Raw genomic sequence first — 16,728 nt, 5'->3', positions numbered from 1 at the left:
GCATTAGTGAAATTTCTCTAAACGCTGAAGATGAGCTACCTTAAAAACTGTTCTCTTGTAGGGTGGAAATTTGGAGACTAAACCTGAGCACATTGTCTCCCTCTTGTTTACAGTAGCTACTAACTACAATTAAGTTAATGGGTTCATAGCTGGATAATGATGATGAGAGTTCTGCATGTAAACGGTACAAATGTAATATCTCGAGATGATGAAAACGAGAGACTTCTCAAAAAATAATTTAAGATCTTGTAGGGTGGAAATTTGAGGACTGGCGAGCACGTTGTTTACATTCGCCAGGACAAGTTACAAACCTTCACGTGGTGTGGTTACTGTTTAGTGGTACTTGGATTGAAAGTACGTGAAAATTATTCGCTGTACAAACGCGTTTAGTGAGTCTAAGCCACTTTTCAGCGTACAGTTTAAGTTTCTGCAAACATGTCACTAGATATGGACGAGCAAATGGAATTAGACGAGAACGCCGATGAGGAGAATCCTTTTGACCAGCATGGGGATGACAACGACTTGGAATGCGATTTTACGGCTTACGAACTTTTCCACGAAGGGAGCACCGGTAAGTTAAAAGTGTTGTCATTACTTATCATTTTTATTCTTGTTAAATAATATGTAAGCTACATATAGGCCCTAGGCTAATGGTTCAGCTTTTAGGCTAGTAGGCGTAGAGTTACGATTCACAGTGGGAGGTTAGATGCAATGGTTTCAAGTAAAAATTTAGTCTTGTTTGTATTATTGGTAGATCTCAGTATTAGCTCTGCGGCGGCGATTTCCTTCTAACTTGACTTTTTCTACAGTTTTTTGGTTGCTAATTAAGGATTTTCCTTCAATTTTTGTTGCACAAATGCAATTAACCCCTGAAGTCCATCCAACAACGGGTTTCCATACGCGATCTTCACAAGACAGAGCACGCGTATGTCTGTTTGGAATGGTTCATACCCCGTCCAGCAAGTCCAATAACTTTGTTAACGTATGGGTACCGCCCCCCCTCCCGCCAGGCCAGTGCTAAGCACAGCGAAGGGACATTCCATTTGGCCGACAACAAACAAATGCACCGCCAGTATCAGAAGCCATAAAAGTGTAGAAAAACCAGTTTCCAAGGTAAAAACAGGCTCGGAGCTAATACTTAGAATTACCATTTTATTTAGTCTTGGTGGGTAGTGTGGACGACCGAGGGAAGTGCCTCTAGCTCATTAACAATGACTCAAAATGAAAAATTTCATAGAATAAATGTTGCCTAGCGTGCCCGATTCTACCCAAAAAGTAACTTACTTGACCACCTACACAGTGTAAGTTTTGTCAAATATAATGGTGTTTTAATAATTTTGGATTTAATACTTTTATTTCAGTCCAGTATTTTGATGTCATGGCATCTTGATTTTCGTACCAATTGTAGATAAATTGTTATACTCAACTTTCTTGCATTTTTGCCAGTGGTAATATTCATATGTACACATTACATGTCTCAGAAGTATACATAGTAATATGGACTTAAATAAGTGAAACATCCTGACATCAAAATACTATTTTTATATAAGTAACTTACCAAGTAACTACATAGCTATTACGTTTCATTTTATCTACAGCAAATTTGAGTCAGCGGTGGCGTTCAATATTTAGTGTAGGTAACTACGCCTCACCCACTGTCGGGAAGTTACATTATAAAATTACAACACTACAAACGAGCCCAATTTGTTTCTGCGGTTGACAACCAACATGGTTTGTTAACTTCAGCTTTCTTTGACTTAGTATAATTCTTCAGATGATTTTCATCGTTGTTGGTGACACATTCCTTGTCTTGGTAGTGATTGCGTAATGCGTGTTATTTAGCTTGGACTTTTTGTTTTTCAGGATTATGTCTGACTGTGGTTCTGCTGGTTGTAGGTTTTGCAGCAAAGGATATAATGCCAGACTAACTTTATCAGTTATGACTCTCATACCATTTGTTTAGTAATGTAGAGACAAACTACTCTTCAGTCTTGACTTGTGACAGATGCAGAAAATCAGATCGAGGAAAATGGAGACTTTTAACTAGTTACTTAAATAAACGCAAGTAACAGGCGTAGGAGGGCGGCGGCTTGGACCCGAAGAGTAGAAATTCAATTGTCAGGGGATCTCCTGTTTTACATGCCATTAACTCCTATATCTGCATTTTCCCCGATGTAGTCGCTGTACCTACCTGTGACTCCACATTATTCCAACTTCCAGCCTTCAGACCCAATGCCATCGCAATCTGAAAGCCAGAATGGGCCAGAAAATTGGTCTCTTAGTGGCAGCTGTAGCTCAGATAGGGAGGGCTTCAGTGAGAACCTTTATGGATAAGATTGAAATTGCCAATAGCGTCGATTGCAAAAGTGTTGTGTCAGTGGAGGAGGTGGCTACTCATCCCCACCGATGCTCTAGATGAAGGTCCCTGTCAAGCTCTAAACCTGGGAGGAGGCAAACTGTAAGTCAGGGAGGTCGGGTAGTGTTTCCCATGGGTGAATTGCCCCCTCCAACCGCCTGTTGTTTGAGATTACCGGGACTCGGCGGACAGCCACTGGGCGTCATATTGAGTTCGTGCCTTTCATCAAGTGATGCGGTTCGGGATCGGGCGGAATCCAGGAGTGCAAGCGAGTTGAGGCGCGGCTGGGCGCTGGTGCATCCAGGCCATTGAAAGGAAGGCGATATCCGGCTGAGTCACAATTTCTGATCCGTGCAAGTGGAACGGAGATCGGGGATCAGAGTCCCAAACCTTCAGTGTAGTTTTGGGATGATCCATAACGATGCCCACCCATAAGTGTCTGTCAAGCGTCAGTTTTTGTCGCTCCAAGCAGATCTCTAAGAAACACGGAGATTGCACTTAATGGATCAAAGTATAGGCATCAAGGGATCAGTTTAGGTAAGGATCTGGTGGATCAAGTACCTGAAGTGGGATTGGAAGGCTCCAAATATTCAATGGGATCTGATGGATCCAGGCATCCATCGGGATCCGAGGGATCCAGTCGTCCAGTGGGATCCGAGGGATCCATTCATCAAGTGGGATCTATGGGATCCAAGGGATCCAAACACACAGTGGGATCTAGAGGATCCGATGCACCCGTTGAACCAGTTCAGCAAGTAGTTCGCGGGTAGATTACAGTTTTTCGTATGCTGGGCCGCTAACTCATTCTTCCCGACCGAGATCACTCCGCCAAGGTAAGTAGTTCTACCTAAACGGCTGGCGACCAGCGACCCGAAAATGCCCGGTCCTACCGGCCCGACCCGACATGCCCGAGACCTACGCGCGACCTTCCTCAGTCTCTTCGGGTTCAAGCCTTGCAAACAAATGGCTGCCATGCGTAACGTATCCTGCCCACAGCCCAGATTTGCATCTAAGATCCTGCGACCCTCATGGACTTAGGAGTTTTATTACCCACGAAAGAGCGTTTCGTTGCTTTCGTTTACCTCGCGAAAAATTAGCCTGCTTGGCGTTTCAAGCGGGACTTGTGCAAAAGTGTGACGAAGGCACGTCGTCCTGATCAAAGCATGGCCAAAGCTTCATTTGGCGATGTAACCTCAACGATGTCGGAAAATTACATCCATCGGTCTGGCTCTTTCTTTTGAGTTCCACCTTTTCTTTCAAAAAGCATTTGGTGCTGATTCACAGCTGGATCCATGAACTTCCCCAAAAATATCATCGGATGACTTTGGATTATTGGTCTCCCAATACCTTAGTAGACTGGTTTAATTTCTGCGGGAAGTTTTAATATCGACTTATTTTGATTCAGAGACCAAGGCGGAAAATGAGAGGCCAGGACCACGCCATTAAATTGAGAATCAAATTTGAAGAGAGAAATTCAACAAAAGGCAGGCGATGTCGAAGGTTGTTGGTTCTCAAGCCGGATTGACCGCGAGCAAAACATTCTTTCAAGATTAGCCCCTGAACCGATCCGCAGAAACATTGCTTAATTTTAATTGAAAACATACACCCCAGAATCACTTGGTAATTTCAGATTGTTGGAAATCATACCCACACTTTAAATCACCATTTCAAAACACACCTTAACATCAATCACATTACATTTTGTTGATCCAATGATACAAGCATACACACAAACAGCCGAATCCACATGGCGGGTGGTAAGCGTAATGTTTTGCCTAGAAGCGGTACCGTAAAAACCATGTATAATTCATATTTTCTATGTATTGTATTAAAAAACGTTACTTAACTAATGTCCACTTGCCTTTAAACTTTTCTGGAATTAATTAAGCGTGCATATCCTTGGATGAGCCGTTTCAACACCGTAAAAATGGGTCTAATGTTCCCGAGAAACAACCAATCACGGGACGCTGGCCATCCCAAGCGGATTGGTGTAATTACAGTCCTGTTCCCCGGTTCCAGTTGTCCAGATCGCTTTGCCAGTGCCCCAGCGCCAAAGCGAAGAAAAATGGAGCCACGAGCCGGCCAGTGCGGTTTCTCAAGAGGCGATTCCGACTTAGAGTGAGAGTGCGGTGCAATTCGAATAGTTATATATTTACTAATTTCACGGCCCATCTGGGGGTCAGAGGCAAGCCCCGGCCAGAGTGGAGACCACGCGTCTGTTAAGTTAGAGTTGGTTTCGTTGGTTTTGGTGGCGACCTAGGTGGTGGGGTCAGAAGCGAAGCCCCGGCCAGGTAAACCGCGCGACCCTAAGATTGGTTAGGTCGGTTTAAATCGATTCGTTAGCCATCTTGTTATCCGTCGCGGTGCCACTGCCACCTGGTGGTGGGTCACAAAACTCTGAGTCGACGGCGGAAACCCACAGCATAAAATGTAACCGCCTAGTTCATGTGGTTGTCAGTCTGCGATCACACCCATTCGAGGCAGGCGACCGGGCATCTGGCACGCATTCTACCTTTACGTCTGGTTCAGGATCGACTTTGGAACGCTGATTAAACAACGCTTAGACAGTATTATGGACCTTTTATGTAAACCGTCAGTGACTCGTGAGGCTGAGGATTTGACACTCACCCAGTTTGTCTGCAGAAGAGGACGTAGAACAGGATCACCCTGCTTCAGCCTACGCTTTCCTTTTGATATACTTCTTGTTTTGCTTCTTGGACTTCTTTTCTCCAGCGATTCCCATTTCACCAGGTTCTTCTTTTATGATGAGACAGCCTTATGAAGAAGGCTCTCTTCCTTTTAGCCTTGGCCACTGCAAAACGATTAAGTGAGCTTCAGGCCATCGACAAGTGTATTGGTTTCGCTCAGGGAGATGCAGTTTGTTCTTTTACACTTGGTTTCCTGGCCATCAGTGAGACACCACCAGAGCCCTGGCTGCACTCATTCTCCATTAAAAACCTGATGGACGTTCTCGGGCCTGAAGAGGAAACTGTCCTTTGCCCGGATAGAGCGCTCAGATACTATTTAGACAGAACTAAGAGGATCAGAGGCCCTGCCAATAACCTCTGAAAATCTGTTAGAAATCCCTTATGTCACTTTTGGCTACTGGAAATGCAACCCATTATTTGAAGGAAATGGAAACAGTTTTCAAAAATAGCAGTACTTTAGGTCCGTTATCGGTGGCTGGCATGTGTTGGGGGAAGAAGCATGGGAAGCATTCCTTCCTATCTGTAACTCTTTCACCTTAAAAATTAGGGTGTTGAGTTTTTGGGGGGAGCTGGGGGTGCAGGGGTACTGTTACCCAGAGTGCCCAGTAGCCTTTACTTGTGGTTAATGGTTTTAAGATGTTTCTTTGTTGGTGGAGGTGACAGCATTGTAAGTATCATATATACTCACCAAGTAATTACAGATCAGAGCCCTCCCTCCTCCCTTCTCATGGACATTAAGCATAAAAGAAGTGAGCTCCTCTGTTTGGTTGTTCCTATTGTTCTCCAATAGCGGGCGGGATAGTCACCTACACAAAAACAATAGAAACGCTACTGCAAACTTCAAATTTTAGCTGGTGCGTGAGTAGGAAAGTATAGCTATGTAATTACTTGGTAAGTACTGTATATATATGAAACTTAATTTTATCATGAAAATACCATATTACAGCACTTTGAAATTTACATGTGTAATTAAGGGCCAGTGTTAAAACTAATTTGTAATGCTTTTGATGCTTTGTTGAATACATTTTTCTTCTAGTTAGACTTGCATTTAAGGTATGGTCATTTTTCAGGTGCTCCATGTCTGAGTTTTGACATCATAAAAGATGGCCTAGGAGATGGACGAACATGTGACACACCTGTGACTTGCTATTTCATAGCTGGTACTCAAACTAGTGCAGCTCATGTTAACAACCTGATTCTTATGAAGGTTAGTACTGTGTTCATATTAAGTGTTTGAATTTAAAATAAGTATTTTAGGCTCAAGATAAAACCTTCTACATTTAAGTAGACTTTTTTTTAGTACAGTACACACTGGTATCTGAATCTCAGATATCACATTGTTGAATCAAAGATTTTACGCCATCATTGAATCCCTTGTCTTTAAGTATTATGCAACCAGTAAAAAGTAAGAGCAACATTCATGTCCTGAAAGTAACTAGATATGGTTGATTAGTGGTGCTTGTCGGTTACTCTTAAAATAAGTACCACCTCAAATGAACAGATGGTTTGGGGAACTGGCTTTCTGAGTAAGCAACAAAATCTGTCGAGTAACAAAGATCCTATATTACTGTATAACATGCACTTGAGTATTTCTAGATATATCATAGCTAACAGAAATTCCACGTGGTCCCTAACCTAAACTAACCATTCTATTTAAAAGATGCACCCAATAATGACACATCTTAAATGAGTGCTTAGCAAAAAATAATCGTAACATGTTAATTGATACTTACAGAAGTCCATTAAGTTGAGGCGTTACTGGTATTAACTTCAGGTAACTGTGAATAGTTCATTGACTTCAGTCTTGAATGAAAAATAAAGTTAACCATTGATTTACCAAGTGGTTCTGAGTCAAGAATTTGTGAAAAGTGGGATTACCTAGCAGCCTTCTTGTTTCTTAAAACTCATTCATTTCTGGCTGGTGGAAGCAGATCCTGGGGATTGCCAATGGGCTTTTTTTTTTTTTTTTTTTTTTTCCCCGAGGAAGCTATTTGGCTAGAGAACATAGTCATTCTTTGTATTGTCATTTTAATGCATTGGAGCTTTTTGTAAAGATGGGAGCAATTTTTATTTTTTTCACATCAGTTATACAGTGAACTCCCCGTATCCGCGGGGGATGCATACTGTACCCCCCTGCGAATAGCTAAAATCCATGAGTACTTAAAGCCCCTCTAAAAACACTTAGAACTGCCCATTTTGATAGTTTAAACACAAGAAAAACCTTGTAAAAATGCTTATACCTGAGTATTTTAATAGTTATATAAAAGTACATTTATTCATGAAAATTATATGAAAATACAGTAATTAGTTAATATTTTCTCAGTGAAAAATACATAAATGGGTGAATTTTCATGAATAATCAGGTAGATATGTTCCACAGAGAAACCCTGAATGCATGGAGTCCGTGTAATACCATGGGAGAGCATGAAATCAGAGAGGTTTACTGTGGTGCAACCAATTATAATTACTGAGTTATTGTTTTTGGAGATGTAAGGGCAATATCATTTATTTAACTTCCCAGAAAATTTAAAAAGGTCACTTGCCTCATCTAAAAGCCACCATGCATTTTGCCTTACTAGCCCTCCCTTTGCTAAGTAAGCATTTTACATCATCCACACACATGATCATCAGAATGGCTATGGAAAACAAGATACAAGATCTTACATCTGTCTTCATATGTAGGTTGCTTAGCCATTTATTACATCATCTAAGAACCACCATTCATTTTGCCCTAGTAGCCAGTCCTTTGCTAAATGAACATTTTACATCATCCACAAATGAGATGATGATCAGAATAGATATGGAAAATAAGATTGTAAGATCTTGCATCTGTCTTCATATGCATATCTGCTGTTGCTATAGATATATGGTACGAGGTTCCACAATAGACCAAGGTTATTTCAGAACTTAACGTGTGGTTTACTTCAGCCATTTCACCTTAGTTCATATGTTTAAGTATCCTTTTGCAGTACTGTGTTTATAATGGTTTTGTTGAAAATTTCATTATCACAAATGTTATTTTTTTCCCCATCTCCATTCTTCTTTGTCTTGTGCTCTTTCTGCCATAACGCCTATCAAGTCCAAGTCTTCATCTGTTCCCTTTCTCCATGATTTTCTGAGCCTTCCTACAGACCTTCGTCTTGCTACTTCCGTATCAAATGCTTTTCTGACCAACTCATCCTTTCTCATCACATGCCCAAACCTCAGTCTGAAATTTTAGTCCTAATGGCTGTTGCCTTTTGATATGTGATTTTACCATTATAAATTTTGATTAGGTTTTTACAGAAGCTATTGTATGTGTGTATTTATCAGTGTAATCTTTTGCCTTTTAGATGAAAAATTTACACAAAATTAAACAAGCTACAGGGGATGACTCAGATGACGACAGTGAACTTGAGGATGATGAAGATGAAGGAAACCATGCGCAGCCTATCATAAGTTCTAATGTCATCAAGCATGAGGGCTGTGTGAACAGAATAAGAGTAAGTTATGTCTTACAGTTAATTTAGCCTATGTTATTGAAGTATTAAATTTTCACTAATTGACAGACAGATAAAATTGGTTTCCCCAGAAAGAGAGTTTTGTCATAAATAACCACATGCCTCTATCCAGTTTGTGCCAGTTTTCTCGGTAACAGGTACCTTTTAGCCCCCCTTAATTGAGAGTGATCATTTTATAAATCCAATTGACTGACATCAGTTACCCAATATTAAAATATACAGTATATGAATAGATATATAAAATACACAGTATATAGATAGATAGATATATAAGTAAAGATTGTTAAAGGATTGGAAAGCATAAGAAAATTGTAACAGAATTTGAAATGACATGAGAAAAAGGACTTTTAAAATTTCAAAGGAATTATTTATTATGCGGAAACTATACAGTTGCTGATGTTATATATCTCATCGAGAGAGCTATGAAAGCAATCAAACCTTGTGACTGTGGCAGAGAAGGTGGATGAGGAAAGATTTAAAATTTTGGATCTTGTGGAATTTGAAGATTTAATTAATGCTACCCAGCTAAATAGTAGTGATAATGGGGCTGACCCAAACAAATGCTATACCAGGTGAAGTAGTAATAGTGCCAGAAAACTGTCTTAGGTCAGATAGTTCCACATAGAAAGTATTCAGTCACCAATATCAGCGCCCATGAACTAAAAACACCTACATCTCATTGTGTGGTTAAGCAGTTTTTCCTTGCTGTAGTAATGGAGGTCATCAGTTATAATCTGCCGTGTTGCACATGGTAATGCTGAAAGTTGTTCACAGCATTCCTTAGGCCCACGTCTGTATTAATTTTTACTTTTTTTAATTTCATCCATTGACAGATCTTAGTTCCACTAAGCTGTGGAGCTTTACCTTTTTCCAGTCTTCACCTTTCAGTTAGATACAAATTATTTGTGGTTGCTCAGTTAATGTTTCTTACTTCTAGGATTTAATTTGTCAGTTCATAGACTCCTGTTTTGTTGACATTACATTTTGTGTGCTCCTCATCCTCTTAGCATATCTACAGTACAGCACTAAAGACTAGCAGTTTGTGAAATGTTAACACTGGAGTTATTTTGTCTGACTAAACATTTTTGTTTCCTTTAGTCAACAGTTATGAATGGTAACCACATTTGTGCCTCATGGTCAGAACTTGGACGAGTACATATTTGGGACATGAAAAGAATGATGAAAATAGTAGATGAAGATGTTGAAAGTGGTGACTTTGAAGACATTGACCAGAAACCTTTATTCACCTTTAAAGGCCATTGCACTGAAGGATTCGCTTTAGATTGGAGCAGTACTATGCCAGGTATGAATGATTTTTTTGTTATAAGTAAAATATTTGGCTTAATGTTTTTCACTTGATAAAATAGTTTAAAAAATCCCAAGTAAAAAATTCTAAAACTAATTTGGTAATAGAGAGTATTATATTTAACGTGCAGATTTTAAAACTGGATGTAAAGTTTATAGCTTTGACATTTATTACACATGAATTGTTTTTAATAATTTTTTTTAGAACTTTTTTTCAGTAACTTATTACATGCTTCTAACTTGACTAAATTATATACTGTATGACTGTGTTAGTCATAAATAAACAGTATGCCTTCAATTAGATTTTTATGGACAAAAAGTATTTGTTCCACTGCAAACCCATTACTTTATCAAAACCTGTATTTGAATGTTTTACAAGATTATTTTATCACATAACTTCGTTTTTGTGGACTGAATTTTTACAGATAAAAAATTTACTAGAAATTGCTTCATATGTAGAAGCATCACAGTCACTTGCTCTGTGGATATATATTGCCAGTATTCCTTGAACTGATAGATGTATGGTGAAATGCTTACAATTTCTGCTTCAAAAGCAAAAACACATTTTTTTAGTCAATCAAAAACTTGAAAATTTTGCACAAATATGAGGAAGACACACCTTTAACCTGTAGCCTGTTTTGTCTGTAGGGGAATCATTATAAAACACATTTTTACTCAAACCTTAAAATCATAAACATTGCCAGTTACACCAACCTGATATGCATTGGAAAAAAGAAAACTTAATTTCTTATGCCAGAGTCAGGCTCTGCTGTCCCAAAAGGTGATGCTTCATTCATCTGTGCTAACCTCCATATGACAGAATGAGGGGAAGGGCACTGAAGGTTATGATTAATGGCTTTCATCATATAAATATCTCTTGTTCTCCTGAACCAATAATCATAGATAGGCGGACTTGCAGTTCTGGAGAGAGGATGGAGCGGATGAGCCTATGAAAAATTGAGTGTACATAGGTGTAAGAAGTCTAATCACCTTTAACCAATAGACAGGGGAGCCAACTATAACCACTGAAATCAACTTCCTTAACTAATGGATTTGCAGTGAAAGATATCACTAAAGTCAATACATAAGCACACGAGGCATTAAGGTGGACACTACAGGAAACATACATCACCATGTTTGCCAAAAATATGCGTTGAAATCGTGAAGAGGACAAGTATGAATAACTCAGATCCTTCAGTTGCCCACCTGGTAGTACATGCCCCCCCACAAAGAAAGTTCCTAACAAAGTGCCTGATCTAAGGATAGTGGAGAGCCCTAGGATATATTTAAAAGTCAAGAAGATAGAAGATCCATCTGTCATGAACCCTGTTCCTGAAATGTGAGAGGTCAAGTATCAGTTGTCTGAATAAGCCTGTGAAATAACCTGCTGAAGTCAATAGGAAGCAGAATCCTTAATCTAGCCTTTTGAAAGAAAAAAATACTAAGACAGGTTCTGGTAAACTTTTGAATATCTGTGAAAACTAGGATATCTTGTCCTCTGCCCTTATCCTTGAGACACCAAGTGACTTATCAATACCAGCCAAGACTTGATTGTTGGTAGAGAATGGTTAAGAAACTAATAAATTTTCTTCAAGAAATGATGCATCCTGTAACTAGAAGGGTGTAAATATGCATCCCCAAGTAAAGCAACTGCATGAAAGACCAACCAGTCATCTAGATATCTAAGGAAATGCATACCCAGATGATCAGCTCATGCTGTTTTCAATGGCTAAAATCTTGGTGAACACTGAGGTTCTGTATACAGACCTAGGCAAGGGACCTGCAACCAGAACACACAGCCCCTAGTATAATGCAAAGAAATCTACTGGAGAGTGGGTGGATCAAAATGTGAACATAGGCATTCCTTTGCACACAAATCTTTGGATAGAAATGGAAGCAGGTGGAGGAAAATTTGAGGTGGTTAAGGTCTGTAAGTCCCAGCCACCTGAAGAATTCAGGATGTAGAAGAGTTTACAGTAGAACCCCAGTTTCTCAGAAGAATCTGAAATGGCTTCCTTCTGTAACTTGGAGGCTACCTTAAGGACGAATGTCAAGGAATGGAAGGTGATGACTGGTGCAGAGAACCTCCAAAAAGACTGTGCTGATGCATTCCCAAACCTCCCAATACTCTTAAGATGGGCCATGACCAGTGGGGGAGGAGAGATTGTAGGGCACAGCCAGACTCCATCTTCACTGGGGACCACTACCTGGAAACTTGAATAAGACTGGCCTCGTCAGCAAAAGCAAAAGGGCAGCTTTGAGACTGTGTGGCTGAGAAGTAGAGTAGCAATGATGTTGCGAGTAATGTCAACTCTGGAATGCATATGAGAACTGTTGCTGGTGTGGCATGGAAGATCTCTGGAATGCATCTGTTGACAGGGTGACATGGGTTGGGAAGTTAAGCGGCCAGACAAAGACAAGCATGAAATCCCCAAGTTGATGATAGAGGCCTTATGGTGATGGAGGTGAGCGTCTCCAGTTTTCAAGCCATGTCAAGGTCAGACATGCAGGGAGCAAAGTGTAGCTGCAGAAAGCAAGCTGGAGAGGTCTTGGAAGGCTATTTCTCTCTTCATTATTACATTCACTTGTGTAAAGTATTGTTGGCAAAAGTTGAGAACAAAAGAATGCCCTAGGGACAAGATTAGAGGACATTCAGTAGAGCAAAACTCACCCCAGAGAACCTCTTGCACATATCCACCTCCACAGCAGACTAACTGGAGGAACATGGTATGAATGAGGGGGGCCTTTCAAAGGACAGGAACCTAGCCCAGAGCAGCAGCCTTGGATCTGAGAGAACTGTAAGCCTTTAGTAAGGCAGAGAAAGATACTGTTCAGTACTCATAGGTTGGTCACTGTAATGGCAACTCTCCTTATGCAGAACCTTCTTGGGTAGACTTGGCAAAAGTTCTGGAGAGGCAGTCATTAGTGAAGATGTTGCAGATTCAGTTGATAATCTACCCCATCGAGCTGTTGTCCTGGAGATTGCTACTCAGACTGTTGAGTTATTGGGTTGGTGGTAAAACAAAGTAGTGTTTTAAAAACAAAATTATTTATATTTTTTATCTATTTATTTTTGTTTTTCAAAACAAACCCATTCCTTGAACCAAAATTGCTTGCTTCCAGACTCCAGAGGGTTTTTTGCATCTGGATCAGACTATAGAAAAAGTGTTTCAGTTTACTACTTAGGAGAGCTGTTAGTCAGCTCAGTGATCTGGTTAAACTGGTTAAACTAAGGTATACTTACTTGGGACCTAAGAAACACTCTCTCTCTCTCTCTCTCTCTCTCTCTCTCTCTCTCTCTCTCTCTGGAAAGAAGTGCTTGGCCTTGGTATATGAAATAGGCAGTGTATTTAATTGGTTTATATTTTAGCAATTAGGATTTTATAAAGTCACATAGTAGACAGTGTTCTGTGCAATAATTTAGTGGATTTTTATAGGTACGCTTGCCACAGGAGATTGCGAAAAATTTGTATACCTATGGAGTCCCAAAGAAAGTACGTGGAGTGTGTCAGATAAGCCGTATGAGGGTCACACAGCCTCAGTAGAAGATATACAGTGGTCTCCAAATGAAGCTCATGTATTTGCATCGTGTTCTGTTGATAAGAGGTAATGTAATTTTCCATGCAGCAGCAGTAAGAGTAGATTGTATTCAGAGTGGGGGGGGTATTATAATGGAAGTTGGGTACAGCAAATTCAATGATAAACTCTCTGTCTCTTCATTTAGTAATGCTATCATTGTCCTGAAAATTAGTATAGTAATTTTGGTATATTTCAGGGCATTACATGAAAATATTAATTCTATTTTATAAGGAAGATCTCAGCTATTAATGAAAGAAGTTTCACTTTACCCAGTCATATTTCCTGATTACTAAGGATTGCCCAAAGGCTTTGTTACTCTAATGATTGTGGAAGTTGGAACAAGGTAAAATTAAAGAAGTTGGACAGCTGGGTGGAAGAGACCAAAGGGAACAGATGTCAAGTAATAGACAGAAAGCAGTGAAGCTGGAGGCAAGAGGGATGCTGCAGTGTACCATCAGGGCACACTAAGAGCTGGTGTCCCAGTAGGATCTTTTCCTAGAATCCACAAATAGAAAAAAAATACTCACTGAATGGTCCATTTATTGTTGGCTCTGCTGCATAGAGTGCAGAAAAGTCAGAAAAAGTATAGACGCTGAATAATCCATTTATTGTTGGCAGTGCTTCATAGAATGCAGAAAAGTCAGTATTTAGACTTGGTCAAAATCCTCATATAAAAAAAATTCTGATTATCAGTTTTTTGAAAGATGTATACTGTCTTTATTTTACAGCATACGGGTTTGGGATGATAGAGCACCACAGAAAAAAGCTTGCATGATAACAGTTGCTGATGCCCATAACAGTGATGTCAATGTCATTCACTGGAACCGGAATGATCCATTCATAGTTTCAGGAGGTGATGATGGGTTTGTAAAGATCTGGGACTTGAGACAAATCCAGGTAGTTATATCTCCTTTAGTATTCTGTCTTCATTTTGAATCAGTAATATTTGTTGTACTTTTTTCGATTGTTTAATAATCATGATCTACATTCCATGGGATTTGTAGTGTTTCATTGCATTAGTTTCATGATTGACTGTTGCTGTTCTTCATATCGCTGTTTTGTATTTCAGGGGGGCAGTGCTGTGGCCAAACTGAAGCACCACACTGGACCAATAACAACTGTGGAATGGCATCCAAAAGACCCATCTGTATTTGCCAGTGGAAGTGAAGACAACCAGATATTGCAGTGGGACCTCTCTGTGGAACGAGACCCAGATGTAAAGGCTGAAGAAGATATGGTATGTTAGAACTCATGTCCATCATAGTTTCTTGTCTTTATCGATTTGGTCATGCTAAAGTAGTTATCATATTTATGATACCCTTTGCTAATTTTCTTATATGATGACAGGTGGAGAAGGGAATATACTTCTTTAGGTGTCTTATGACATATTACTTGGCAGCCTCGAGATTTGTGGAAGACAAGGCACGGGAAATGCAGTGGTGGAATTTCACAGAGGCCCTTTGCATCATGTAGCATTGGAGTTGATGTTGATATGAAGTCACATTTAACTAATTTGTGGTAACTTGCACATCTTTAAATCTTATCACTTTTTCAGAACATTTTCTCTTCTCTATGCCATGTTGAAATTTTTTATTCCATTTTCCAAAATTGATTTTTAAAAAATTATTTTTGTGAAATGGTTTATTGCCTAAACTGAGTGATATACAAAATCCCTTGTTTCTTTTTCCAGGACATTCCGCAACAACTGTTATTTGAACATCAAGGACAAAAGAATGTAAAAGAACTACACTGGCATCCTCAGATTCCAGGTTTGATAATATCCACTGCAGAGTCTGGATTCCACGTGTTTAAGACTATAAGTTGCTGAGGCATTGTGACGATATTTTTTTCAACATAGACCAGCATTGGTTTTAAGCAAAGCTGGTAAGGTATAAGCTATTTTCACGAAAATATTAGATATGTTGATATCAATCTGTCAGTTTGGTATTCAAATTCCTAATGAATCCTGATTGCTATTGCTTCCCAAATTAGTAATTTAAATAACTTTATCACATGAGGGGTTAATTAGGCTAGTGAGTTTTATGTTCAATTTTTTAATTAATCATTTTTGGACAGATAAGAGGTTTATTTTTAATTAGTTCATCAGCATTGGTTTTAAGCAAAGCTGGTAAAGTATAAACTATTTTCACAAAAATATTAGATATGTTGATATCAATCTGTCAGTTTGGTATTCAGATTCCTAATGAATCCAGATTGCTCTTGCTTCCCAAATTAGTAATTTAAGTATGAACTTTATCACATGAGGGGTTTAATTACGCTAGTGGGTTTTATGTTTAATTTTTTAATTAATCATTTTTGAACAGATAAGAGATTTATTTTTAATTAGTTCATCTTCTGATGGTAATGAATTTAAGTATGTCTGTATTATTATAAAACAAGTGGTTTACAGAATTATAATTGACCAGTTAAAATTATATTGCATCAACGGAACCCAGAAGATGAATAGAACAGGATAAACAAATTTTTGTGAGAGGTGAGGATAAGAGGAGCTATCAGGCACCTGTTGGCCAGCTGCTTTGGGAAGTTGTGTAAAGTTCACCTGTTGGCCAGCTGCATTGGGAAGTTGTGTAAAGTAGGCCTTCATACCCACTATTACTGTATACCATTCTACAAATGCTTTGCTTCCATAACTTTTAATGTTATAGCTTTGCAAGCAAGTGATTTGAGGACCATATTTAGCATAACAGTGGCAAATCATGTAAAGGCGAATAAAGGTTTGGAAACTCTTTATCAGATATTGTCATTCCCAGTTTCATTTGAAGGAAATGCTTAACTTGGGTGGGTTGCAGAAGGGTTGCATTGTTGTCAGATGCGTCATGGTGATGCCAAATATTTTGGCAATCTTGTAAAGTCAAAAGAGTAGTTGGGGCTGTCTTTGCTGATGCAACTAAGGGTTTTGTGGTTTATTAAAAAAGTGGTCTTTTTATGGTATTTTTGGCATTCAAATTATGTATAATTATGTACATTTCATTTATGAGATTTAGGCTGTTAAGCCAAGCACTCGGGCACTTTTAGCCATTCAGTTGCACTAAAAAGTAACAGTTACAGATGCTGGAAACATTGTTCCAACTTGGCCTCAAGTGGTACTGGAGGAGCAGGTCCCTCAATGTCGAGTTACCCTTCCCAAAGAGGGGACCACTTCAGAGTTTCGTTCCCTCTCTTGCTCCTGCTCTTGTTCAGCACCAGACGAACCTTTCGACGGAGAAGGCGGATGGGAACCTACAGGCTCTCAATCTAAACGGAATTCGGATCTCGATGC

At 39.4% G+C, this 16,728-nt stretch overlaps 1 protein-coding gene across 1 annotated transcript; it reads left to right on the top strand.

Moving 5' to 3' along the window:
* Nucleotides 1-102: 102 nt before the first annotated feature.
* LOC136846634 (glutamate-rich WD repeat-containing protein 1-like) lies at nucleotides 103-16,197 on the top strand. Its single transcript, XM_067117548.1, has 8 exons — nucleotides 103-571; nucleotides 6,135-6,271; nucleotides 8,397-8,546; nucleotides 9,663-9,867; nucleotides 13,307-13,475; nucleotides 14,177-14,345; nucleotides 14,518-14,685; nucleotides 15,139-16,197. The coding sequence occupies exons 1-8, from the start codon at nucleotides 436-438 to the stop codon at nucleotides 15,274-15,276; spliced, it is 1,272 nt and encodes a 423-aa protein (XP_066973649.1). The 5' UTR covers nucleotides 103-435; the 3' UTR covers nucleotides 15,277-16,197.
* Nucleotides 16,198-16,728: the final 531 nt, after the last annotated feature.

This window comes from Macrobrachium rosenbergii, chromosome 15 (genome assembly GCF_040412425.1).
Source record: "Macrobrachium rosenbergii isolate ZJJX-2024 chromosome 15, ASM4041242v1, whole genome shotgun sequence".
Classification (NCBI taxonomy): Eukaryota; Metazoa; Arthropoda; class Malacostraca; order Decapoda; family Palaemonidae; genus Macrobrachium; species Macrobrachium rosenbergii.
The sequence above is the reverse complement of the archived record's forward strand: the minus strand, read 5'-3'. Positions and strand labels throughout refer to the sequence as shown.

What these genes read in the sequence shown, in the direction of transcription:
- LOC136846634 (XM_067117548.1), top strand. Translation starts at nt 436, where the DNA reads ATGTCACTAGATATGGACGAGCAAATGGAATTAGACGAGAACGCCGAT. An exon ending in ACAACCTGATTCTTATGAAG is followed by an intron (nt 6,272 to 8,396) that starts GTTAGTACTGTG and finishes TTTGCCTTTTAG; the next exon opens with ATGAAAAATTTACACAAAAT. An exon ending in GGGACTTGAGACAAATCCAG is followed by an intron (nt 14,346 to 14,517) that starts GTAGTTATATCT and finishes TTTGTATTTCAG; the next exon opens with GGGGGCAGTGCTGTGGCCAA.